General features: G+C 46.2%; 1 protein-coding gene across 3 annotated transcripts in view; it reads left to right on the top strand.

The window, feature by feature from the left end:
* The window catches only part of CBR4 (carbonyl reductase 4), a 215,986-nt gene that overhangs the window by 24,440 nt on the left and 166,064 nt on the right, over positions 1-25,482 (top strand). For all 3 annotated transcript variants that reach the window (XM_069244101.1, XM_069244109.1, XM_069244118.1), the window contains exons 2-3: positions 1,683-1,834; positions 23,117-23,269. In XM_069244101.1, the coding sequence (XP_069100202.1) occupies positions 23,128-23,269 (142 nt within the window). In that variant the 5' untranslated portion in view covers positions 1,683-1,834; positions 23,117-23,127. The remainder of the gene's footprint in view (positions 1-1,682; positions 1,835-23,116; positions 23,270-25,482) is intronic.

Genomic DNA, 25,482 nt, shown 5'->3' with positions numbered 1-25,482 from the left:
TTGGTTTTATAACTACTGGCACAGCAATCACATTTTTAACTGGCATTAGGGTAGAGATGGTTTCTCCTCTTCTATACTGACAGACGGTGCCATGTATCATTCTGAGACCAATGGGTTGATTATGCTGGTCTGTGGATTCATTAAAGAAAGTTTAGAAATAGCACAGAGTTGAGAGTGAAATTGGAGAGAGAAGTTATATAAAAGGATTGTTTTCTGCAGATTGACTCCTTATACAACCACTGGTAGGACTCCATTCGAATGGTTGAAGGCCAAGAACAAGAAGTGTGTGTAGTCTGAGTTGGATGAAATGGAATAAGGATCTCGTAAACATTAGCAGGAATGGATTTGAGAACTGAAGAAAGTCCGAAGAGAAAATTGTTAGCTAACAACAAATCTGTTATGACCATCCCAACAAAAGTAGAAGAAAGAGGAAGAAAAAATGTGTCAAAATATTCAACACTAATAGAAGTTGTAAAATTATTAAAACTTTTTATAAGGACACAACATGTTTTTAAAATCTTAACAGAGTTATTCATCGTAGTCTGAAAAGAGCAGGTTTGAAAAAAAAAATCACTCTGGCTAAGGAGGATAATGGGACTATATCCTGAGCACCAGAACATTCCATTTCTGGGAGTCCAGTGGGTTGTAAGGGAAAAAAATATAAATCTGCTCATCTCAGAGATTATGTGGTTCATTAGCTCATTGTTATATTAATATGATTTTTTCCTCTTAAAGAGAAATCTTCTTAACTCTCCAGTTATACTTGCTGGGTTAATGTTTTTACTGGTATTTATTACCATTTACCTGTTTTACTTGTTATTTATAGATATTTAACCATACCCTATTTTTTTTTTAATTAAAAAGGCAGCTATGTGTCATTTTACTCAACAAAATGGAATAGTCAATATGAAGATTCCAATATGAGGTCATTTATGTGGTTCTACAAGTAGTCAGTTTTTAGCTGGCCTTTGGCATATATGGATGGGGTTTGAAAAATACATTGGCATATATGGATGGGGTTTGATAAATACATCTACTTAATTCTACTTCATGGATGAAGAGTTATACTTTACACAAGTCTTATATCTCTTCGTCTACTTGTCTGACTTCTATTTCCATTTTGTACACTGGAGTCCTATGAAATACTACATAGCAGCAGACAGCATATTACAAAAAGCAAATAAAATAAATAATTCTGCTAACTGTGGTAGAAATAAAATAATTGTGTTGGTAAAGTTTAGCATTATTACTTTCAGGAATGTAATGTAAGATACTTCATGAAAGTATTCAGACAAATAGGTGATACAAGAGAAATACATTTATTCTGTTGATTAAATTGTCAGTAACGTTCTCAGAATAACGATCTGGTTATATAAACACAATAACTCCATAGCACTATTGCACCTGCCCTCTCCCCCCACCCCCTCCCAAACACCGGCAGTCAAACTGCAGGTATCAGAGCATTTCCAAGCTTCTTGTTGACAGACATCTATGTTTGATGAATCACAGAATGTCTCAACTTGCCCACCAGTAAGCTTCAGGAATAAGTGCAAAAGTGAAAGCTATAGCATTGCTCACTTGACTTTCAGTTATAATTACAATACATGCTTAACCAATAATAAGCACGTTTCTTTTTTTCATTAGGTATTGCAAACACCCAGCTTTTAACTCTTGTTTTACAGAATTTTCTTCAAAGTATTGTTGGATTATTGCACCTCCTGTGAACCATAAAATACTGTTCGAAACAGATTTCACGCTGCTTCTGTATTCAAAAGAAGAAAGCCTGTTTTGTGACTGTATACGACCAAATGTCAGCAGCTGGAGCTATGCTGAGGTAAGCAGATGCATTCTTCCATTTCATATAGATTTTTCTGGCAAATACATATGAATTATGACAAAATTCCGGAGTATGCTGCCTTTGAAAGAAAGACGTAGTGGACTGTTTAGAGAGTGCCAGAAATACACAACACTTTTGTCAACTGCTCTCTTAGTCCCAATGATAGACATGGTTATCGGTACAGGGAATGGAATATTCTTGATGGAAACTGAAACAAGTACTTTCACTTATGCACCAGACTTTGAAAAATCTATCTCTGCAGTAGTATAACTTATTTTCTCTTCTTTCCGAGGTTTCTTGTAATGGGTTTGTTGTGCATGTTACAAGAAACATGCTGAGTGCAATCGTGGGATTCGTGTTTGCCCTCCTTTAATAATCTAGCACAGGAAGCAAGTAGTGTAGAATGCTCTGATGGTCTCGAAAAATGTTAACAATTTTACCAGACCTGCAAGTCTAGTGAGTTAAATAATCTACCCTACCTAACTGTAATGTTCTTGACTCATAAACTTGTCTCATATAGTGGGATAATAGGCAATTATTTTATTTCAACAAGCCTCCTTTTTCTTCATTATCACACAAGAGACTACCTACAAATACGTGAGATCAGCATGTCTGCTGTACCAAAAACTCATTTATTTGATTTAATGGACCATACTTTTGTTCTGTGTATAATAAGAATCTAGCCCACAGAAAGGGTACACATGATCCCTGACTTGCCTCTTAGTTCACTAGTAGCAATGTTATCAGAGCTGGGGTAAGCATGTTTCTCAGTTCATCTTTAAAACTCACTTCTAATAAATACCCCCAGTGCAGTAATCGGGTGTGCTAATATTAAACACTTCAGTAGGTTAAGGAAATACACTTTTTTGAGTTTTGAAGACAATGTATAAGTTTCTAAAATGATCCTTGGTGTATGATTTAAATGGCAAACATATTTAAGGCTCTGCTTGTGCATGTGTTCTCAGGGACACCACCACCATTGACACTGCTCTCCCTGTTAATTTGTTGGCTTGACCACTTCTACAGAGCAGAAGGTAGGGGAGATACAGTAAAATAACAGCACCAGGGATGTCCGCTCTGGGGGAGAATGAAAAGTAAAAAAAAAAAAAACTAAAAAAAAAAAAAAAAACTCAGTTATACTAACTCTCTGAGAATCAATAGATCAATAGGGACTACATCAAGTATGTAATACACAAAACAGTTGTGCAACATTGTGTCACTATAAATAACAGAATAGTAGGGTGTGGTATTGCCGCTGGTTCTGAATTTAGTAGCACACTGTCACAAATACACTACTAAAGAGTGATGTAGTAGTGCACTGTCATTTACAGATAACACATTTTCCATTGTAATGGTCTCAACATTTCCCATTGGCATGCAGTTTTACTGATAAAAATATATAGGATACAAATAATTTGTGGAAATCGGATTTCAGCAAATAGTTAACATTTGCACATCACAAAGTAAAGCATTCTGATTTGTTTGTGATCCTATTAAAATATTAATTTCCATCACATTTCTTAATTAGAAAAAATGTGCTTTCCTAACTGCTAATATATTTTGAAATATTTGTACAGTTAATTTACAAGGTATTTAAATGTTATGTGTTGGAAAAAACTGATATCCTACAGCCTTTCATTTCACACACCCTGTACCCAGTCAGAACGTTGACTTTTATTTTTTTTAGCAAGTGTTGTTATTGGTGTTTTAACAAAACAATCATGCATACATTGACAATTTGCAACAAATACACTATCTGTGCATCCATCCTTGTAGCTACCACTGTTCATTAGAGAGCAGGAATCGTGGCATATGTGTGCCAGCATGTGGCCCACGGTTTTGTGCGAATTGTAGGAGCATACGAGCAGCTCAATGGTAGCTCAAATAGGCCATATGTCTTGGGAGTGGGGAGGGTGAGATGGTGAGGGGAGAACTGTGGAGGAGGTGGAAACCAAGGTGCTGCTCGATGTGGGTTGCAATTAATGCCAGGGTGTGTGTAGGACTTGTTCAGTGTAATGCTAGCTGTCTTTGTGGGGTGGGTGCACGAATCCCGCATGGGGCATACCAGGGGTAGGCCAGGGAGTGTGGGGTTGCCAGGTCGCAGATGGGATTGTGGCTCCAGGATCATGGGGGTAGGTTGTCATTCCGCATGCACTGCAAGAAGTGGTCGAGGAAGGCATCCTATGTCCAGGATATGGGGTATCTGTGGATGCTCCAGACCTCTTAAAACACATGGTCTCTCCCTCTGGACTGCATTGTGCCAGGCCTCCAACTTGGGGGCCTGGGAGGATCGCCACTGGAGGGTGATTGCACTTTTAGCCAGAAGCAGTGCGAGGCCCATGGAAGGGTTTTCCTAAAGTGAACCTGGGATTTCAGCCCTGTAAAGGCTCTTTTGTGGTTACCCTCGAAGAGGTCTGTGGGGGAGAGCTAGCCACACCCCTAGGTATCATACTCCACTCCAGCCACCGTCTGCCCAGTCGGACCTTAATAGGGCCAAGGATCCTCTCATTGGGAACAGACTGGATATTGCCCAGTTGACCCACAAACTGGCTACTTGCACGAATGATTGTAAGGTGCAGTAGATGGGGGAGAGGTCCATGCAGATATCCTGGATGTAGAGCAGTAAATCCTCATAAAGGGAGACCGCGTGGGTTATGATCAGAAACCTGGCTTTACAAACTCCTCTAACTTTGCAGTCAGAGAAAGAAAGGTAAACACCAATCTCCATGATAAAATAAGCAGAAATGTGTAAGAAGATATGAGCTGATATTTGACCTCTGTCTTTGAACGCACAGCAAATATGAAATGATAAAAACAAGATGTAAAGGCATCTTTATTGCTCATTCTTTTCCAGCTCTGTCCAGAATGGGCAATAGGCACTAAAAATAGTTCACCCTGATATTAATCGACTCACCATAGTGAGTGAGCGAGTAGATTTTTTCGAGGCCTGCTCAGTGCCTACACAGAAATATGACTCCTCCTTCATCACCCTCTTAATAATCCCAGCACCATGTCTACCTCCAAACCCTTACCTAAGAGGTTGATGGGCTAAGCAAGGTGAGATGCAGCCAAGGCAGCCAACATCCATACAGATAGTACACAGAAGGGGAGACTAAGGGCACAAGCTTGGATCTCACTAAACAGGCCCATTATGGCATTCTTATTGCCTGAGTTGGATTGGTAAACAAAAAGAAAAAAAACGTAGCACATGTGAGTGGAGGGAAGCAACACAGAGGGAGAGGGTTGGAATAAAAAAAGGCGGGATAGCAACAAGAAGGCAGGGTGAGCAACACGAGGCAGGCGGTAGCAACCCCGGAGCATTGCCTGTGGGAGAGGCGTAACAGATGGTGCAGGAGGTGAGCAAAAGGAGAGAGCGGAACATGGTGCAGGGAAAGGCAAATGGAGGAGAGTGCGATCAAGGTCAAGCTGGGGTAGTTGCACACAGGCAAAAAAAATGGAGGGGAGAAGCAGACAAGGGTGACTGAATTGCAGAGGGATGTAGGGAAAAGCGCCTGGGCAGAGAAAGAGTAACGCAAGTGAGGTGGGGGGAAGCATGCAAGGGAGGCAGCTGAAAAATATATGCAGTCTTGTAGAGTGCTAAAATAAAAAAATAAAAATGTGGCATCTAAAAAGTGAGCAGGTGAAGGACACAACTAGTGCGTCCATGCTCCAGAGGAGAGACAAATACATGAAGAGGAAGTAAAGTCCACACAAGCTAACTAATAAGAAGCAAACCAACAAGAGTGAAAATGAAGACAACTAATGGTAAGGAATGAAGTAAAGAGTGGGCACTAATCCCACTGTAAGATGTCAATATGTCTTGCAACAGGCAATCTGCTATCTAGTAACCAAGGCCTAATTGGCACATGTTAATATCGTTACTACATATCTGGAGCAAACGCAGTTTTGAATACTTAGAAACACAACTAACCTCCAACACAGATCTAAATAGAATAAAGTCAGATGAACAAAAACGTTATGCATGGCTACAGGAAACCTTTGATGTCCTAATACCACTAAGTACAACAAAACAGGATTAAAAATAAGCACCTTGGAGAAATACAGAACTAAAAAAGGTAAAGCAACAAATGAGAAAGCTGCAACTCTCCTGGCTCAAAAAAAATAACAATCAAGACAACCTTCATTTACAGAAACTTAACAGAATATACTAGTAACAATCAAACATTTAAAAAAAAAGTACTATTCAAACACAATTCAAGATGCTAAATATGAAAAAAAGAATTTCATATAATTCCCACTGTATTTCATAAATATAAATGCACAGAAGGGACTCATACCATTACTCAAGAATTCACCGACAAATTGGCAAATCATTACTCGCCCAAAGCAGACACGTTGGACTCTTATTTAAAACACGGGGAATCCACTAGCACCAACCCATTTACAAAAATTTCCTCCAAGAGTAGGCTAACCTAGCCTCTGTATTCCTTCAAACAAATGTCACAAAGGGAATTAATGGATCTGGTCAAACCACGCAGGCCAGCCGGCTGCCCTTCTGATCATTGCCCACCACAAATCTTCAAGAACATTCTTTTAACTACCTTTGCTGCCACAATAGTAAGAATCATCATCAATAATTCTTTAACTGTAGGAATCTTTCTTGAAGGCCTCAAAAATGCATACATATGCCCATTATTAAAGAAAACTAACCTGGACCTGCATGACCCAAACAGCCACAGACCAATTACAAATAGACCTTTCCTGGGCAAACTGATAGAAAGAGCAGCATTCATCCAGATGTCACATTTCATTGAAGATAACTTCATACTTTCATACTACCAAACAGGATTCAACCCCCTTTCCCCCCTAGGAAAAGGCACAGAATCTGCCATCATCGCCATCTGCGATGACTTTAAAAACACAATAGACCACAACGGGTTGTTGCACTACTTCTCTTGGACCTCTCACCTGCCTTCAACAGAGTTGACCATGACACACTAATACAAAGACTCTACGAAGCCAGCACAAGGGGGACTGCAATTGACTGGATCACATCCTTCCTTTAAAACAAAACAAATGTTATCCATACTCCCCTTTTCTCATCTGAACCGTACTTCACAAAAGCAGGGGTCCCTCAAGGCTCTATCATCTCACCCTTACTTTTCAACATCCACCTGAAGTCATTACCGCCAATGATCAATTAATTTCAACTCACATGCCATGAGTATAGAGATGACACACAAATATTCCTTAAACTGGAAAGCCCCAAAGACATTGGAAAATCAAAAATCTTCACTTGCCTCAGAGCCGTTGATCAGTGGATGACAGGGAGCCATCTCAAACTGAATGCTTCCAAAACTGAAATATATGTGGTATTTGGAAAAATGATGACCCACTTTGCACCTGGCCTTACGATCTGGGACCACCTCCTAAAGAATCTAAGGAAGTAAGAAACCTTGAACTTAACATGGACTCTAAGTTATCAGTTGATGCCCAAATGGACAAATTGGCAAGATCAAGCTTCATTATTATGAAAACTCTGCGACACGTCTTCCCCCATCTGGGACTTCCACTCAAGGTCCAGGCTACTATCTCTCTTGTACTGTCAAAACTGGATTACAATGGCCTCTACCACAGACCATCTTTATCAACTATGAAAAGGCTGCCAACAGATTTGGAACTCTGCTGCCAGATTACACCTTCAAGTAGAGCCACAAACCAATGTCTACCCTGCCCTCAGGGCCCTACATTGGTTACTGGTTGCCAGAAGATCCACAGCGATTACCCCCAATCCACCCCCGGCTGGGCGGGGGGGGGGGCAGAAAGACTACTAGATGCCAGGGAATTAAAAAAAAATATAGTGGGGTGGTGGATGACAACCAGTATGGGCATGGTTATGCCCCCACCCCAACTGAAGGGAGGGGTAACGGCCTTCCAGCTCTCCCTGCACACTAAAACATCTTATCCCATGGCAAACAAGAGGACATTTGATTATTTTGGGTTTTGGTTTTACATTTGGGCCATGTGAGCTTGTCTAACTCTCAAAATCGTCCCACTTGGAATGGTGAGGGCTGCATTTTTTAGACTTTGGGACGCTGCCATGTAGAAAAATCTACGAGACCTAGACACAGCTGAAAACTAAACATCTGGGTGAGTCCAGGGTGGTGTGCTTCACATGCACTCGGCACCATTTTCCTACCCAAACCTCCAATATTGATGAAATCACACATTTTCCCCACATATTTGTGATGGAACCTTCCAGAATCTGGAGGAATCCACAAAATTCCTACCACCCAGCATTGTTGCATTTATACCGATAAAAATTCTGCCCCACTTGTTAGCCTAAAAATGTTTTTTTCCAAACTGACCTTTTGGACTTGCTTCGGTTCCCCCTCAGTTTCAGCATGTTTTTCGCTCTTCCCTTTCACAGGCACTTGGCCTACCCACACAAGTGAGGTATCATTTTTATCGGGAGACTTGGGGGAATGCTGGGTGGAAGGAAATGTGTGGCTCCACTCAGATTCCAGAACTTACTATCCCTGAAATGTGAAGAAAAGGTGTTTTTTTTGCCAAATAGTGAGGTTTGCAAAGGATTCTGGGTAACAGAACCCGGAGAGAGCCCTACAAGTCACCCCATTCTGAATTCCCCTAGGTGTCTAGTTTTAAAAAATGCACAGGTTTGGTAGGTTTCCCTAGGTGCTGGCTGAGCTAGAGGCCAAAATCCACAGCTAGGCACGTTCCAAAAGACATGTCTGATTTCAATGTAAAAATGTGATGTGTCTATGTTGCGTTTCCTGTCGCGGGCACTAGGCCCACACAAGTGAGGTGCCATCTTTATTGGGAGACTTGAGGGAACACAGATTAGCAGAACAAGTGTTATTGCCCCTTGTCTTTGTCTACATGTTTTCCTTCCAAATGTAAGACAGTGTGTAAAATAGACGTCTATGTGAGAAATGCCCTGTAGTCCCATGCTAGTATGGAGACCCCAGAATTCAGAGATGTGCAAATAACCACTGCTTCTCAACACCTTATCTTGTGCTCATTTTGGAAATACAAAGGTTTCCTTGATACCTATTTCTCACTCTTTATATTTCACCAAATGAATTGCTGTATGCAATGAAAACCCATTGCAAGGTGCAGCTCTTTATTGGCTCTGGGTACCTAGGGTTCTCGATGAACCTACGAGACCTATATATCCCTGCAACCAGAAGAGTCCAGCAGATGTAATGGTATATTGCTTTTGAAAATCTGACATTGCAGGAAAAAGTTAGAGAGTAAAATGTGGAGAGAAATGGCTGTTTTGTTACCTCAATTTCAATATGTTTTTATTTCTGCTGTTACTTTCTGTAGGAACACCTTGTAGGAGCTGCACAAATGACCCCTTGCTGAATTTAGAATTCTGTCTACTTTTCAGAAATGTTTAGCTGTCTGGGATCTAGCATTGATTTCACACTCATTTTGGTCACTAACTGGAAGGAGGATAAAAGAACAAAAAATAGTAAAAATGGGGTATGTCCCAGTAAAATGACAACAGTATGTTGAAAAATGTGGTTTTCTGAATCAAGTCTGCCTGTTCCGGAAAGTTGTGAAGATGGTGATTTCAGCATCGCAAACCCTTTGTTGAGGCCATTTTCAGGGAAAAAAAACACAAGCCTTCTTCTACAACGCTTTTTTCCCCATTTAAAAATAAAATAAAAACATTGTGCCCGTATTTTGGCTAATTGCGTGGTCTCCTCCAGAGGAACCCACAAACTCTGGGTACCTCTAGAATCCCTAGGATGTTGGGAAAAAAAGGACGCAAATTTGGCGTGGGTAGCTTATATGGACAAATAGTTATGAGGCCTAAGCGCAAATTGCCCCAAATAGACAAAAAAAGGTCTGGCACCTGAGGGGGAAAAGGCCTGGCAGCGGAGGGGTTAAGTCGGAAAGCGCATAGGCAGGCAACAGTAAGAAAAGCAAGGACAGCTGTAAATGTGGTTGTTAGATTTGTCAGGAACCATGGCAGTACTTTGTCTCTTCAGACTAAGGTGGTCAAAAGACCGCTAGGGTTAACGTGGTGGTAACACCGCCGACAAGCTGGCGATATTGACCGCCAAATAATGACCATAGCGGTGATCCCTCCCATAGACAGTCAATGTACCACACCAACCACCAGCGCGGTACGAACACTGAACACAGCGGTAGCCACCTACAGGCAGGCGGAAGACAAGGATCCACCCATCATATTATGACACAGCACACCTCCAGGATTTCCGGGGCGGTAGCAACAACACCAAAAGCCTGGCGGAAGCACATCATATGAAAGAAGGCACTCACCTCTAGGGACACACAGGAGTCGACGACCATCATGGCACCCGAACTGCAAGTCTTCCCGATGCTGTAGCACGCCATGGCTGTCCTGGAGCACCAGCGCCGACGACGATGGTGAGTACAGCCGCCTAGCACACAAGGGAGAGAGAGAGAGTGGGGAGAGTGACACACACACGCAAAACACACACCATATACACAACCACCACACACCCAGAACCATCTGCAGAGTAAAACAACAGTGACATAACCCTGGAGCAAAGAAAGCCAGGACACATACGCTGTTCCAACCACTGTATTCCTGTTGGATGAATATTCAAAATGCAAAAACATACACAACTGCATATATACATACATGCAGGCCCAACGGCCAGTCCAAAGTCACAAATGCCGACAGGGCAAAGTCCAAGCCTCAACTTGACCCCTGACAAAATCAGGACTCCACTGTTCCGGGGCATCATGTTGGAAATGGGCAGGCACCTCAGAGGGAGGGGGGGTTTGAGGGGCATATCATTGGGAGGGGGCTCCTTGCCCACTGGTTCTGGAGGGGGCTCCTTGCCCACTGGTCACTGAGGGGGCTCCTTTCTCACTTGTCTGGAGGGGGCTCCTTGCCCACTGGTTCTGGAGGGGGCTCCTTGCCTACTCGTTCTGGAGCGGTCTCCCTACCCACTGGTCACTGAGGGGGCTCCTTGCCCACTGGTCACTGAGGGGGCTCCCTGCCCACTGGTTCTGGAGGGGGCTCCCTGCCCACTGGTTCTGGAGGGGGCTCCCTGCCCATTGGTTCTGGAGGGGGCTCCCTGCCCACTGGTTCTGGAGGGGGCTCCCTGCCCACTGGTTCTGGAGGGGGCTCCTTGCCCACTGGTTCTGGAGGGGGCTCCTTGCCTACTGGTTCTGACGGGGGCTCCTTGCCCACTGGTTCTGGCGGGGGCTTCTTGCCCACTGTTTCTGGAGGGGGCTCCCTGCCCACTGTTTCTGGAGGGGGCTCCCTGCCCACTGTTTCTGGAGGGGGCTTCTTGCCCACTGATTACTGAGGGGGCTCCTTGGCCTCTGGTTCAGGATGGGGCTCCTTGGGCACAGTTTTGTGAGAGGCCTCCTTGTCCTTGGTTTTGGGTGGGGCCTCCTAGGGCTCTGTTTTGGGTGGGGCCTCCTTGGGCTCCATTTTGGGTGGGGCCTCCTTGTCCTTGGTTTTGAGTGGGGCCTTCTTGGGCTCAGTTTTGTGTTGGGCCTCCGTATGCTTGGATTTGTATGGGGCCTCCTTGGGCTTGGATTTGGGTGGAGCCTCCTTGGGCTTGGATTTGTGTGGGGCCTCCTTGGGCTTGGATTTGTGTGGGGCATCCTTGGGCTTGGATTTGGGTGGGGCCTTCTTGGGCTTGGATTTGTGTGGGGCCTCCTTGGCCTTGGATTTGGGTGGGGCCTCCTTGGATTTGGGTGGGGCCTCCTAGGATTTGGGTGGGGCCTCCTTGGCTTTGGATCTGGGTGGGTCCTCCTTGGCCTTGGATTTGTGTGGGGCCTCCTTGGCTTTGGATCTGGGTGGGGCCTCCTTGGCCCTAGGTTTTGGAGGTGGCCCCATGGTCTTGGTAGTCTGTTTGGCCCTCCGTTTTGGTGGGGGGTGAGTGTCTTTGGTGCGGGGGCCGGTGTCGCACTGATGTGCCCCTTAGTGGCAGATGGAGAATTTGGGGGTGGAGCAGTTTCAGACTGAGTGCTCAAGGTACTGGGCTGGGGCGGTGGGACCTTCCTCTTATGGGCAGGAGGGGGAGGAAGGGGAGGGAAGAGGTCATGGCGGGCAGGGAAAAGCTTCTTAGGGCCAATGGGGCGGGATGTGGGAGGAGGGATGGGAGTGGAGGTAGAGGGAGTGGTTGTAGGAGGAGGAGGTGTGCTGGACTTGGGTGCAGGTGAATGGACAGTGTGCATGTGTGAGGTGGATGGCTGTTGGGGGTCTGAGTACGAGCGTTTGTGTGTCTGTGGAGGGGGTCAGACAGGGTGGGGGATGACAAACATCACATGTGGAAAGATGTTGTGGTGTCTGCAAGTGAGGTGGGTGTGCTGCATGAGGTGGTGGTGGTGGTGACTGCGCATGTGGTGTGTGGGGTGCATGTCTGCAGGTCTGCTGTTGTGGTGACTATGGGCAAGTTGTGCAGGTCGCAGGTTCAGGGACTGTTGATGCAGTGCATTCAGGTGTGAGTGAGGATGTGGCAGTGAGGAAGGAGGAGGAGGGGGAGACAGTGGAGTCCGTGGATGATGTTGTGTGTGCATCTGGGTGTTGGCTGTGTGAGTGCTTGTGGACTGAAGTGTGCTGCCTGTGTTTTTCTGTGCGAGTCTTGTGTGTTTTGGGTGCATGCTTGTCAGAATGTGTGCGTGGGCTGGTTTGGGTGTGACGAAACTGGGAAGTGGTAGTTGAGAGGGGGAACTGATGAAACAGGGACAGTGGCTGCTGTCAGTGAAGAGGCCAGAGAAACGATGTCTGTTGTGCTGCCAAGCTACCGTGAATTCCCTCCAGGAAGGCATTGCTGCATCTGGGATGCCAGCCCCTGGATGGCATTCACTATTGTTGACTGCCCTACAGAGATGGATCTCAGGAGGTTAACAGCCTCCTCACTGAGGGCAGCAATTCTTACTTGAGCAGGGCCTGAGGGGCCTGGGGCGAAGGAGATGCCCACCTTCCTGGGTGAGCGGGCATGGGCAACTCGGTGGGGGGCTACTGGGAGGGAAGTGCTGGAATGGGGGGTGACAGTAAAACCTGTAGTTGGTGTAGTCCAGAGGGTTCTGCCACCACTAGGAAGCTCCCATCAGAGGAGGAATCAGAGTCAGTGGTATCAGCTCCTGTCCCCACAATAGTGCTCCCCTCGCCCTCCGTCCCACTCATCCCCACAGCGTCTGTGACTCTGCCTAATGGGTCCTGTGGACTGCAGCTCCATCACTCGCCGGTGCCCTTGCTCCTTTGCCAGATGATGCTAATGCACACATGAACAGGATGACAAAAGGAGAGAGGGGGAAAGAAAGGGAGCACAGGGTCAACCACAGCACCAGAGCACAAATGGCATACTCATCACTGTCACACACTGAGACTGAAAATGTGCAGTATTGACCACACTGGCATACCATTGGCTAAGTACCACAGCAGGTAGGAGCCAAACACTGCCAGCAACACACCAACTGGGACCAGTTGAGCCCTGTCTGACATGGGAAGCCAGCTACCTAGCTATCACAAACATGCATTTCACCCTATTAACCTAAGCTGGACCACACAGAAATGTCTAAACTGGCATATTGGGGAATCCACTGACTAGTGTCCTGCACCCAAATCCCATACCAGGCAACAGAGACTGTTGTCAAACACACTGTACTTACTCTCTTGTGGCTGCTGTGATGCCCTCAAGCGCCCATCCAGCTCTGCGTAGGCCACCACCAGCATGGGGGCCATCAGAGGAGTCAGGTTCCGAGGGGCACCCCTCCCTTGTTGGGAGGCTGTCCCCAGCTGGGCCTCCACAGTCTTCAGGGCCCAGCGTCTCAGGTCCTCCCACCTTTCCTGCAGTGGGTGCTCCACCTGCTATAGACCCCCAGGGTCCGCACGTCCTTAGTGATGGCACACCACAACCCCTTCTTCTGATGGGCGCTGACCTGCAGAGGAAACACAAATAGTGGGACAACATTAACCAGACAATCCAGCCTGTCACACATATGGCCTACAAAATGCATTATCCCCTCATCAGGCACACACATGACCCGTATCCCTGCTTTAGCGTTGCCACCAGCCATACCCCCCCATATGACACACTGCCAGCACACATACACATCTCTATGCAGCCATGTCGCAAGCAGCGTACCCATGGTGTACTCACCTGTTGGTCTGGAGGCCCATACAACTGCCCATACAGGGGTAGGACCCCATCCACGAGCCTCTCCAACTCCTCTGACGTGAAGGCTGGGGCCCTTTCTCCTGTTGTACGAGCCATGGGAGGTTCCAGACACAGATCACAGCAGCACACACAGTAGAGATGTTGTTCTGTGGAAAGTCAGGAATCAAGTGAAGCGGTAGAAATAAAATGGCAGCCACGTCCGTGGTGGTGAACACCGTCACCGCCGGCATTGATCATTATTGGTTCCCATACTCCATAGAGGGCTATGTTAGGCAATGAGGAATTGCACGGCGGTGCAGACCGCCTCCCACCATGACGCGAACACCAGCGCAGTTATGTCACTTCCACCTGTCCCTGAATACAGGACCGGTGGGTGCCATTTCTTAATGCTGGTACACATGTACAGATTGATAAGTGCGTCTTTGTAGTCGAATGTTCTCACCTATACAATTCCAGTGTCCAACATACAAGCATGCTCTTTGTACACTGCTGTAGTGTGGTTCTTGTAATCTCTCCCTTCTTACTTTTGGGTCCCTTAGGTACCAACCACTGCGGAGGAATAGGAGGAGGAGGCAAGCAGCCGTGTACCGACCCCTTGTAGACTTGGCTACACTGGAGGACGGGCACATTATACTCATCTATTGTCTGGACAGGGCCACAATCGCAGAGGTGTGCACACAATTGGAGCCTGATCTGCTACTTGCTATCCGTTTCACCACAGTAATACCCCCTCTTGTGCAGGTACTCTCAGTGCTCCATTTCCTGGCAACTGGCTCTTTCCAGGTGACAGTGGGCTTGGCTGCAGGAATGTCACAGTCAGTGTTCTCTATTGTGCTTGCAAGGGTTTTGGCAGCCTTGCTTAAACACATGTGCAGCTGCATCGCATTCCCCCATTTACCCGCTGTGAAGTCTGGATTTTATGCCAGGGGACATATACCACATGTAATTGGGGCCATTGACTGGACCCATATTGCCTTAGCCCCCTCTCCCCCAGGGCCAATGATCAAGTGTACAGGAATCGGAAGAGTTTCTACTCACTCAATGTCCAGATGGTGTGCCTTGCTGACCAGTACATCTCGCACATCACTGCCAAGTATCCAGGGTCGGTGCATGATGCCTTTGTCCTGAGGAATAGCAGTGTCCCACAGCTGATGGCACAGCTTCAGAGGCACAGAGTGTGGCTAATAGGTGAGCCTGAGTCCCTACCCAATGTATGGTCACTGTATGCATTCAGGAGTCATAGCCCATGCCACTGTGCAGGGCTAATGTGTGTCCCTTAGTTCTTGCCCGTGATTCCGGCTACCAAAACCTGTCCTGGCTCCTGACCCCTATTAGGAGTCCGCTAACAGGGGCTGAGAATAGGTACAGTGATGCTCATGGGTGTACCAGGAGGATTGTCGAAAGGACCCTCGGGCTCCTGATGGCTAGGTTCAGGTGCCTTCATCTGACAGGTGGATCCCTGTGCTACTCCCCTGAGAAGGTCTTCAGAATTGTTGTGTGGTGCATGTTGTACAATTTGGCCCTCAGGAGGAGGGGGTGACAATAGAGCTGTGGCAGCAGTAGGCACTGAGGACAGTGAGGAGGAGGAAGAGGAGGAGGATGTGGACAACAGGTCACATATGATCCTGCAGTACTTCCAATGACACTCGGGTAAGACTGTTGAACTAAACATCTCTACATTTTAGTGTTGTGCTGTGTGACCGTAGCATAATGCAAGTCATTACTTTTGCATCCCACCTGACTATCACCTATACCTTCCCTTATTTCAGATGTTGGTGTACTGCTGTGATGTGTACACACTGCTGAGACACATTTGTAGGATGGGTCAACATGTTACTGGACATTTACACAGGAACATGCAGTTCATTACAGTTTTATACATTGTACATTACCTGTAGATAAAGCACTGTTACTCAAGTTGTGTCCAAGGGTGTTAATTCAAAATTGGTATACAATTGGAAGTGCAATAGAGTGGGGTGATGGTTGGGAATAGTCCAGTGTAGTGGGACAGTCTGTTTGTAGCACAGGTCCAGTGTCCAAGGGGCCATAGGAAGGGGAGCAATGGCAGTTCAAAGTGGACAAGGTGACACAGTGGAACACATGGGGGACATTCAGGAGAGCCTCATTTTCTGGCAGTGATCTTTGTCTTGGCAAGTGTCTGTCTGGGTCGCAGGGGCCGTTTGGGGGGTGGTTCACCTTCTGCAGGGGTAGGGGTGCTGGTGGCCTGTGGGTCCTGTGGCATGGCCTCCTGTCCACTAGCTGCAGCAGATGTCGAGGGCTGGTCAGTATACTGGCTAGTGGAAGGGGCCCGCTGGTGTGCTGTGTAGTTCCTCATGATGTTGGCCGTGTCGCCCAACACCCGTTCTGTGGAGACCATGGTGGTGTTCAGGGCCTGCAATTCTTGCTTGATCTCCTGGTGGTGGTCCCCCTGCAGCCGCTGGTTCTCCTGCATGATGTCTATAACCTCACCCATCTTGTCCTGGGATTGTTGATATGCCCCCAGGACATTAGTGAGTACCTCCTGGGCAGTCAGTTCCCTAGGCCTGTCCTCCCCCTGGTGCACAGCTGTCCTCTGACCGTCCCTGGCCTCCTTTGCCTCCTTTGCCTGTGTCCCCTAAACGGTGTGCCCACTGCCACTGACCCTTGGACCCTCATTGTCTTTGGGCACACTGCTGATTGATGTGTCCTGGGAACAGAGGTCTGGGGACGTTGGGTGGCTGCTGTGGTGTTGGATACTGAGGAGGGGAGGCTTTGTGATGGACTGGGTGTGGGCTTGGGTGGCCGATTGACCAGTGGTCCCTGATGGGCCAGAGAGTTCATCAAGATCCAGAACTCCAGAGTTGCTGTCATCACTGGGGGCATCTTCTGGTGGGGTACTGGGTAGCCATGGCACCTCTTAGCTGTTAAGATTGGCTGGGGCACCTGTGGGGATGTAAGTGGAGTGTTATGCTACATGTCTGTGACTTATTCTGCATCCCTAGCTTCCCCTATATCGCTGTTGCCCTGCCACCTTTGTTTGTGTATGGTGATTGATTGTGGGATTGTTAGTTCTCCATGCTGTGCAGGCATTGGTGCTGGGTGTATATGCAGGGCTGGAAGGGATGTGCATGCAGTAGGTATAGCATGCAGGGCTTGGCATTTCGGTTTGTTGATTGTGGTGGTGCACTGTGTGGGATGGAGTGGAGTGATGGGAGTCAGGGTGGGGTCGAGATGGCATGCAGGTATGGGGGGGGGGGGTGATCGCTAATAAATGTTGACTCACCAGTGTCCAGTCCTCCGGCAACTCCAGTGAGTCCCTCGGGATGCAGGATTGCCAAGACTTGCTCCTTCCATGCTGTTAGCTGTGAGGGAGGAGGTGGGGGTCCACCGCCAGTCCTCTGGATAGCGAGCTGGTGCCTTGCTGCTATGGAACGCACCTTCCCCCGTAGGTTGTTCCACCTCTTCGTTATGTTGTCCCTTGTTTGTGGATGCTGTCCCACGGCGTTCAACCTGTCCACGATCCTCCGCCATAGCTTCATCTTCCTGGTAATGGATATCTGCTGGACCTGTCCTTCAAACAGCCGTGGCTCTGCCCTGGCTATTTCTTCAACTGTGACCCGCAACTCCTCATCGACGAAACGGGGGTGCCTTTGTGGGGTCATGGGTGTTGTGTGGTGTGTGTAGGTTGTGCAGGGGTGATGTGGGGTGTGTGGTGGGTGTCGGCGGAATTGGTAGTTTTGATGTGTGTGCAGTTCTCTTTTGGATTGTCCTCGCAAAGTGTAGCTGTCTTGTCGTGTTTGCAGAGGTTTGTGGGTGGGTGTTTTATAGTGCTGCTAGTGGGTGTGTGTATTTGTGTCAGGTGTGAGTTTTTTGTTCTGGCCAATGTTGTCTTGTTTTATTTTGGGGTGGCCATATACGCCGCAGCGGTGTTCACCGCCAATTGTTTACCGTGGTTGAATGTCCGCTGTGGTGATTGGTGGGTCATTATTTGGAGGGCGTTGTTTTGGTGGCGTAACGGTATGGTTGGTATTTCAGTCAGTTTATCACATTCAGTGGATCCGGTGGATTTGTGGTTGTGGTTGTTTTCTGTCGGTTTTGTGTGTATGTGTCATAATCTGGCAGAAGGGTGTTCGCCTCCGCGGCGGTATATTCGGAATTTACCGCCAATGTCATAATGAGGGCCTACGTGTTTTAAATATGATGGCACCCTGGCATACGGGGCTGCATTATGGGGCTTGGACTCCAATACTTCCAAAATAGGAAGTGTGGTTTGGAAAAAAGTGATGCTACTTTTGAAAAGCTTTCCTTCAGCTGTGTTGGAAGTGTTTACATTGACCCAAGCAAGAGTTCCGAATAGTTTATCACAATGCATTTAAGTAGGTGGTGGTTATAGGAAGCTGGGTCTGTATATACTATATCAAAATGAGATATAGTGTGTACACAGTCCAGGGGTTCCCCCGAGACTTAACAGGAGCTGAAGTAGATAATACTAACGCTCTCTTTTGTGGTAGTGTGGTCTAGCAGTTAGGCTTATCAAAGGGTAGTGGAAAGAATTTGTTGTACACACTCAGGCAATAAAGTGAAGCACACAGTCAATGACTAACTCCAGGCCAATGTTTTTTTTTTATAGCAAAAATATGTTTTGTTACTTTATTAATAGAACCACAAGATTCAAGTTGCAGGTAAGTACAATAGCAAATAAGTATCCAACATATGTATCAACTCCACTTTGTTTCACTTTGGCAATTTAAATAGTTTTCAAGTTAAAAGCAATAATCTGTTTGAAAAATTGACAGTGCAATTTTCAGAACAGTTCTAGGGGAAGAAAAGTTAGCACGGGTTTGAGGTGAGTACAAGGCTTACAGTTCCAGTCTCCGGGGTTAGGATGTCCACAGGTTGGGGTTCAAGTTAACCCCAAACACCCACCACCAGCAACACAGGGCTGGCTGGGTGCAGAGTTCAAAGTTGAGTTCGATTTAACATGGGCTCCTATGGAGACAGAGGGCACTTGGAAATCAGGCCTGCTTGCAGGTAAGTACCTGTGTCTTCGGAGGGCAGACCTGGGGGTTTAGAGGAGCACTGTGAGGTCCACAGGTCAGCACCAAACACACACCCTCAGTTGGCGGCGCAGCCGGTTGCAGGGTGCACAGACAGCGTCCGGCTCCCAATGCTTTCCTATAGGGGGACCCCGGGGGCCATAAAGGTTCTGAAGCTGAAGTCCAGGGGGTCGGTTCCAGGAAACCAAAGGCTGGAAAAGGAGGGGGGCCACCTGCTGGATGTTGCAGCACCAAAGGTCGGATTCTTGAAGGCCAGGGGGCTGCAGGTGCAGGGGTACCTTTTGGCATTGGGAATCTTCTTCCGGTTATGTCGCCGTCAGGGTGGTCCTCTGGATTCAGGCTGCAGGCATCATCGTGGTGGACATAAGGGGTCAACTCAGAGTGGGCACTTGCTCAGAATCGCCTGGGGACCAGCTCTAGTCGGTTGGACATGGACACGGGCTGTGGGAGTCTGGTGCAAAGTGGACAAGTCTCGCCGATCCGGGGAGGCTCTGGAGTCTTTGGATGGAGTTTCTTCTTGGACAGGGCTGCTGTCCTCAAGAGTTCTTGGTCCTTTGGGGTGCAGGCAGTCCTCTTGAGGCTTTTCAGAGGTCGCTGGTCCTGCAGGATGCGTCTCCTTCTTTTAGCAGCACTTTAGAAGCTTGAGACAGGCCGCTAGGGTTAGGGCCAAGTCAGTTTACATCTTCAGTCTTCTCTGCTGGGGGTCAGCTTAGCAGTCCTTCTTCTTTCTTCTTGTGAGGTCTCCAGGAATCTGATGAGCTAGGTTCATGGGAGCCCTTAAATCCTGGATTTAGGGGCGTTACAGGGGTCAGAGGGCAGTAGTCAATGACTACTGTCCCTGAGGGTGGCTATACCCTTCTAGTGTCCACTCCCTTTGGGGAGGGGGGCACAGACCTAACCCTATTAGTCCCTGTCCTCCAAACTAAGATGGAGGATTTTGCAAGGAGAGGGTCACCTCAGCTCTGGACCCCTTAGGGGTGGTCCCAGCTGAGGTGGTAACTCCTCCTTGTTTTCCCTAATTGTCCCGCCGGATTTGTTGCCAAAAGTGGGGCTTTATCCAGGGGGCGGACATCTCCAATAGCTGGAGTGCTCTGGGGCACTGTAACAAGAGGCCTGCGCCCTTGAGGCTCACCACCAGGTGTTACAGTTCCTGCAGGGGGAAGGTGTGAAGCACCTCCACCCAGTGCAGGCTTTGTTTCTGGCCACAGAGATCACAAAGTCTCTCACCCCAAGTGGTCAGAAACTCATCTGGAAGTGGAAGGCTGGCACAGACTGATCAGTCCTGCACTAGCAGTTTCGCTAACATACAGGGGGCATATCTAAGATGACCTCTCTGTGCATTTTCCAATAAATCAAACACAGGCATCAGTGTGGGTTTATTGTGCTGTGCTGAGAAGTTTGATACCAAACCTCCCAGTATTCAGTGAAGCCATTATGGAGCTGTGGAGTTCGTAATGACAAATTCCCAGCCCATATACTCAACATGGCCATAATGCACTTACAATGTCTAAGAATGGACTTAAACACTGTAAGGGCATATTGCTCATGCAGCCATGCTCTCACCTGTGGTATAGTGACCCTGCCTTAGGGATGTAAGGCCTGCTAGAGGGGTGACTTACCTATGCTACAGGCAGTGGTTTGTGGGCATGGCACCCTGGGAGGGGTGCCATCTCGACTTTGTCTTTTTCTCCCCACCAGCATACACAAGCTGCAATGGCAGTGTGAATGTGCTTGGTGAGGCATCCCCCAGGGTGGCATAATACATGCTGCAGGTCTTGGGGGCCGTCCCTGGCCAGAGGGCCCTTGGTACAATGGGTGCCTCTTGTAAGGGACATAACTGTGTGCCAGGGATGTGCCAATTGTGGGAACAATGGTACTGTTTTTGGGAAAGAACACTGGTGCTGGAGCCTGGTTAGCAGGATCCCAGCACACTCTCAGTCAAGTTGGCATCAATATTAGGCACAGTGTGGTGGTAACCATGCCAACAAGGGCACTTTCCTAGATTGGTCTTTACAGAACACATGAGGGACAAAGGTTAGGGCGGGCACTTGGAACTGGAGTAAACTACCCAATGGTAAATAAAATGCAGTCAAAACAGGACCTCTCCCTTTTAAGCATGAGTGATTTGCCACTTATATCAGGCAGACGTCCACTTAGGAGAAAAGCAATGCTTTTACCCACACTGAAGACCCAACAGCTCTTTCAAAGAAAATACATTTTCACAGTTTGAGCCGAGAAAACTGCTTGCGCTTGCAAGGTGTAAATGTGACAGAAAATGTGAAGATGGAAATTGGTGGAGGGGGTGGATGTGTGCAATTGCACCTCAAAACATTTTCTCTAAATTTGTTCGAAGTGTAAATCTATTAGAGAAAAAAACATTTTATGGTGCCAGAGAAAAATGAAGGGGGTTAGAGATTCTGCAGCAGTGATGCTCCTGCTGCTTTCTGATCACAATATCTCTGTCACAAGAATGTTAAGACATTTTCCGGCCAGTAGCATGGAAAATGCGTCCAGGAGTTCAAAATGCCTGGTAGGCAAGTGCAACTAAAACTAATACTGAACAATGTAGTAGATAGTTTTCACTGTGAAGGGGGTTGTGCGTGTGTAGATTAGTAGATTACCCTTTCCTGAAAGGGAATTTTCGGGGGTTCAATTCCAACAACTGTATTGTCCATTATACATTTTCACCTTGATTGTTAAGTGGTTTTATCCTGTTTAATAGTAAAAGACTTGTGTTGAAAGCTAATAAAATATATGTAAATCTTAAACTCATGAAGTTGCAACATAAATGAAGGCTAAATCACGGCTTCTTAACCTTTTGACTTCCCCACTGAAACACAGTGGGAAGCCAGGAACCCCCAATCCATTTGTGCAATTTGCACCGCAACAGTAATACACAAAAATACGCAAACAAGTATACACTATATGAACTCAGCCCATCCACTTTATTCTGCAACTGCATGTTTAAATTTGAGAGAGAATACACTCGGGTATAAAACCCAGGTCATATCCCCAAAGCAATAAGTAATTAAGTGCAATTCAGCAGAAGTGGTAACTGGACTGACATTGGCCTCGGACAATCACAGGGCAGCAATCAGCCTTAGAATGTATAAAACTGGAGACCATACTGGGTCTTTGCGACAAAAGGTGACAGTCATTGATTGCATAAAAGCAAAAAGACAGGTGACAGTTTTGTCAAGAGCACGAACTGCTACTGGTAAGTGGTACTCATTCTGTTGAAGTACTTCAGCTCTGCTGAAAAGGGCGGGCATGCCCCCTTTCCAATAAATCATAAGGAATTCCACATTGTTTAAAGGAAGAAGCTGATTGCTAGTTCAGTTCGAAGTGCATTCACACATGCTACATCCTAAACTAGCAGCCAGATTCTGACAAAAGTATTTTTAAGAATGCTTATTTATTGATTTTATTATTTATATACCACACACATTGGGGAAGCAACACAGTAGACTTCAAATATTATTGTTACTTGATTAAACTGGTGTCCTCATAATAGGAACTGTCTTTATAGAGTTAAGAGTAAAGGCCACAGTAATCAACAATAATTGTAATTGGTGGTTAAAAAGCATACATAGAAAAAGATGGGTATTTGCACATCTAACTGCTCGAGAATTATCCTTCCAGGACTTCAATTGCCAAGCTCCACCATCAGGAAAAAGCTGCACAGTGTCAGGTCGCCAAATGCCCATCACACGGAAATAACCTAACACTGAGTCACATATTCTAGATCTACTTTACGTTATGGAATGTTGGCCCAAGGTGCATTCACAGTCGATGATAGACTCATCTGTTCCTGAGGGTTTGTCTGTCCTAAGGGAAGGCTGATATCGAAAACAAGGTGGAAAGGAGCATTGCCTCAGAGACCTAAGTTCCCTAAACAGCAAATCATTTCCCAATACGTCTCTCACCACCTTTGAACACATTATGCTCACTTTATCAGCTTATTTATGCTAGATTTTATCCTTAACCCCAAGAAAAGACCTACAAGGCAAGGTGATTTTAGCTTACTGAAGGAAATTACCATGAAATGTGCCGATGAACTAGGATAAGACTTGCTCATAAGAATACCCACTTGTGTCTTTGTCCTGCTTGGAATTTAGGTTTTGTCAAGATGGCTAAAATTTGTGCTGTATTTGGAGGATCCAGAGGTATTGGAAAAGCTGTCGCACAGTTGCTGGCACTGAAGGGTTATCGCCTGGCAGTACTCGGCAGGAATCTGAATGTCGCTGAAACAACAGCCGGAAGCCTTGGTGGTAAATATAAACTGTTGTGTTTTCGTCAGCTGTTTACGTATAATGCCTATCTTTTGTTCAAGCTGTTTAATATAGTCCTTTGGCCCATATTAAGGATGAAAAGACTCAGCCAGCTCTAAATTACTGCTGTTTAATGGCAAACAAGAAATTAAAGCTTTGAAGTTAAAATGGAAGAACACCACTAAACATCAATGAATGTTTTCATTAAAGAAACAATAGTTTGTAAAACATCAAAATGTTCCATCCTAAATGAATGTATTAAAACAGATTCAAATGTTTCTCCATGGATGTAAATTCCCAGGTGTTATGCAGTACTAATGCTGGAGTTTGCATGTTTTACAAGGTGTTGCATTTTCGTAGATATGGAAATTAGGTTGGAATGAGGTGAAGGGTTTTGTTTGAGTTTGCGCTATCCAGATATGTGGGCAAAAGGGCCTAAAATCCAAATCTCCTAGTTCCATCGCTGTTTATCAAATAAAATGGTAGTAAATTTACTACTTTTAAAGTACTAATAAAGTTTGCTACATATTAAAGGAAGTAACTCAGCTAGCGGAGGATAATATAATGGGGAGTTCTTTCACTGCTTTCTCTTACTGTTTTCTTTGCTGCTTGCTTCCTCGTACATTTGTAAATATATTTTACAAGCTCTTGGACGTCTTCAGGCATTAAGTCGGAGGGAGGGAGCATGTTTCTGCATTGTTTCCAGTGACTTCTGTAGAACATACCTTTATTATTACGAATGTGGAAAACAGTAATACTGTAGACCAGTGTTTCTTAACATTTTGACTTCTGTGGACCCCTACTCAGGGGCGTTGCTTGGTCAGTAAGATTTGGGGTGTGAGCTTCAGATGTTCCAACAATCACGCTTGCATATCACATTAAAATACATCATACGACAAGCAGGGTTTCATAAGAGGGACCTAAGAAGCAGTGTAAAGGGAGGGGATTGTGTATTGTTAGGAGTACTAAGAGAGAAAACACAATATTTTGTCAAATGAACAACGTTCTTGAGGTCTTTCAAAACAAGGAGGGAAAGAGAGTGTGTGTGTTTTTGTCTTTGTGGATGGAAAGATTCCGGCTGAAATCCCACAGCCATCTCACCATACCTGACTGAAACCATGTGTACTCAACTGTTTATCAGAAAATACATTTATTAGTAGGGGGATGTAACACCCTGACCTCCCCCACCACTGAGCGTCTTGCCCCTTTGTAATCATTAGTGGAACCCAGGACCCCCACTGGATCATTATTAGAATCTGGGGACCCCTGCTGAGTTACTACTGGAAGCTGGCCTGAGCATTATTTTTTATTTTTTTATTTTTTAAATCTGTTTATTGAGATTTTCAGTTGTTTTACAATATGCACAACATTTTGTCGGACTTGTGTAGCAGGTTACATCACCTGAAGGTTTCATTTTCTTTTATTTTACGATACATTATTTTGTCCGTACTCTGCATTGAAGTAATAAACATCTCTTATCATAAGCATGTTCAGAGTTAAAGGAAGAAACAAATAATAAAGAGGAGAAAGGATGGGTGGGAGGGAAAGAAGGAGATACAGATGGAATTAAGGTGGATAGAAATTCGCTTTGTAGGATAGTCAAGAGTCACGCAACGGACGGTCAAGGGAGGGAGGAGACGCGCAGGGTCACAGCAGGTGCGGCGGGCGGGCCGCAGGGTATCATCGCCGCTTTGAAGGGGGTGACAAGTGGGGGGCTAGAATATCTCAGTTGTGGCGTCATGTTTACCTATCTTGGCTTTGCATTTTCTCAATTGTTACTTGTGATCTGTGCGACTTCTCTGTTTGTGTGGTCGGCCGCTTCCTCTGTTTATATAATGCAGCATTTTTTAAGTGAGTGTTGTGTCGGCAGTCTAAGGTGGACGTGTGTCATCTTTTTCCTGCAATTGGTCTAGGAAGGTGTCCCATATGTCTGCGCCCTTGACCTTGACCCCGTTGTCACGGAGCGTACGCAGTGCTTGTATCTCCGCATTAGTCCAGTGTGTCAGATCTTTTGTCCATCTGTGCATGTCTGGGACGCAAGGTGACTTCCATTGTGTTGCGATGAGCCGCTTAAGCATGACAAATGCTAAATCTGCGCATCTGTGTTTTTGTTTATCTTTATTACGCATGTGACGTATTCCTAATAGGCAGGATTCGGGTGTGGGAGTCAGGGGCAGTCCTGACCATGTAGCGATCTGTTTTGTGACATCATG

The sequence above is a fragment of the Pleurodeles waltl genome, chromosome 1_2 (assembly GCF_031143425.1).
Source record: "Pleurodeles waltl isolate 20211129_DDA chromosome 1_2, aPleWal1.hap1.20221129, whole genome shotgun sequence".
NCBI lineage: Eukaryota > Metazoa > Chordata > Amphibia > Caudata > Salamandridae > Pleurodeles > Pleurodeles waltl.
The sequence above is the reverse complement of the archived record's forward strand: the minus strand, read 5'-3'. Positions and strand labels throughout refer to the sequence as shown.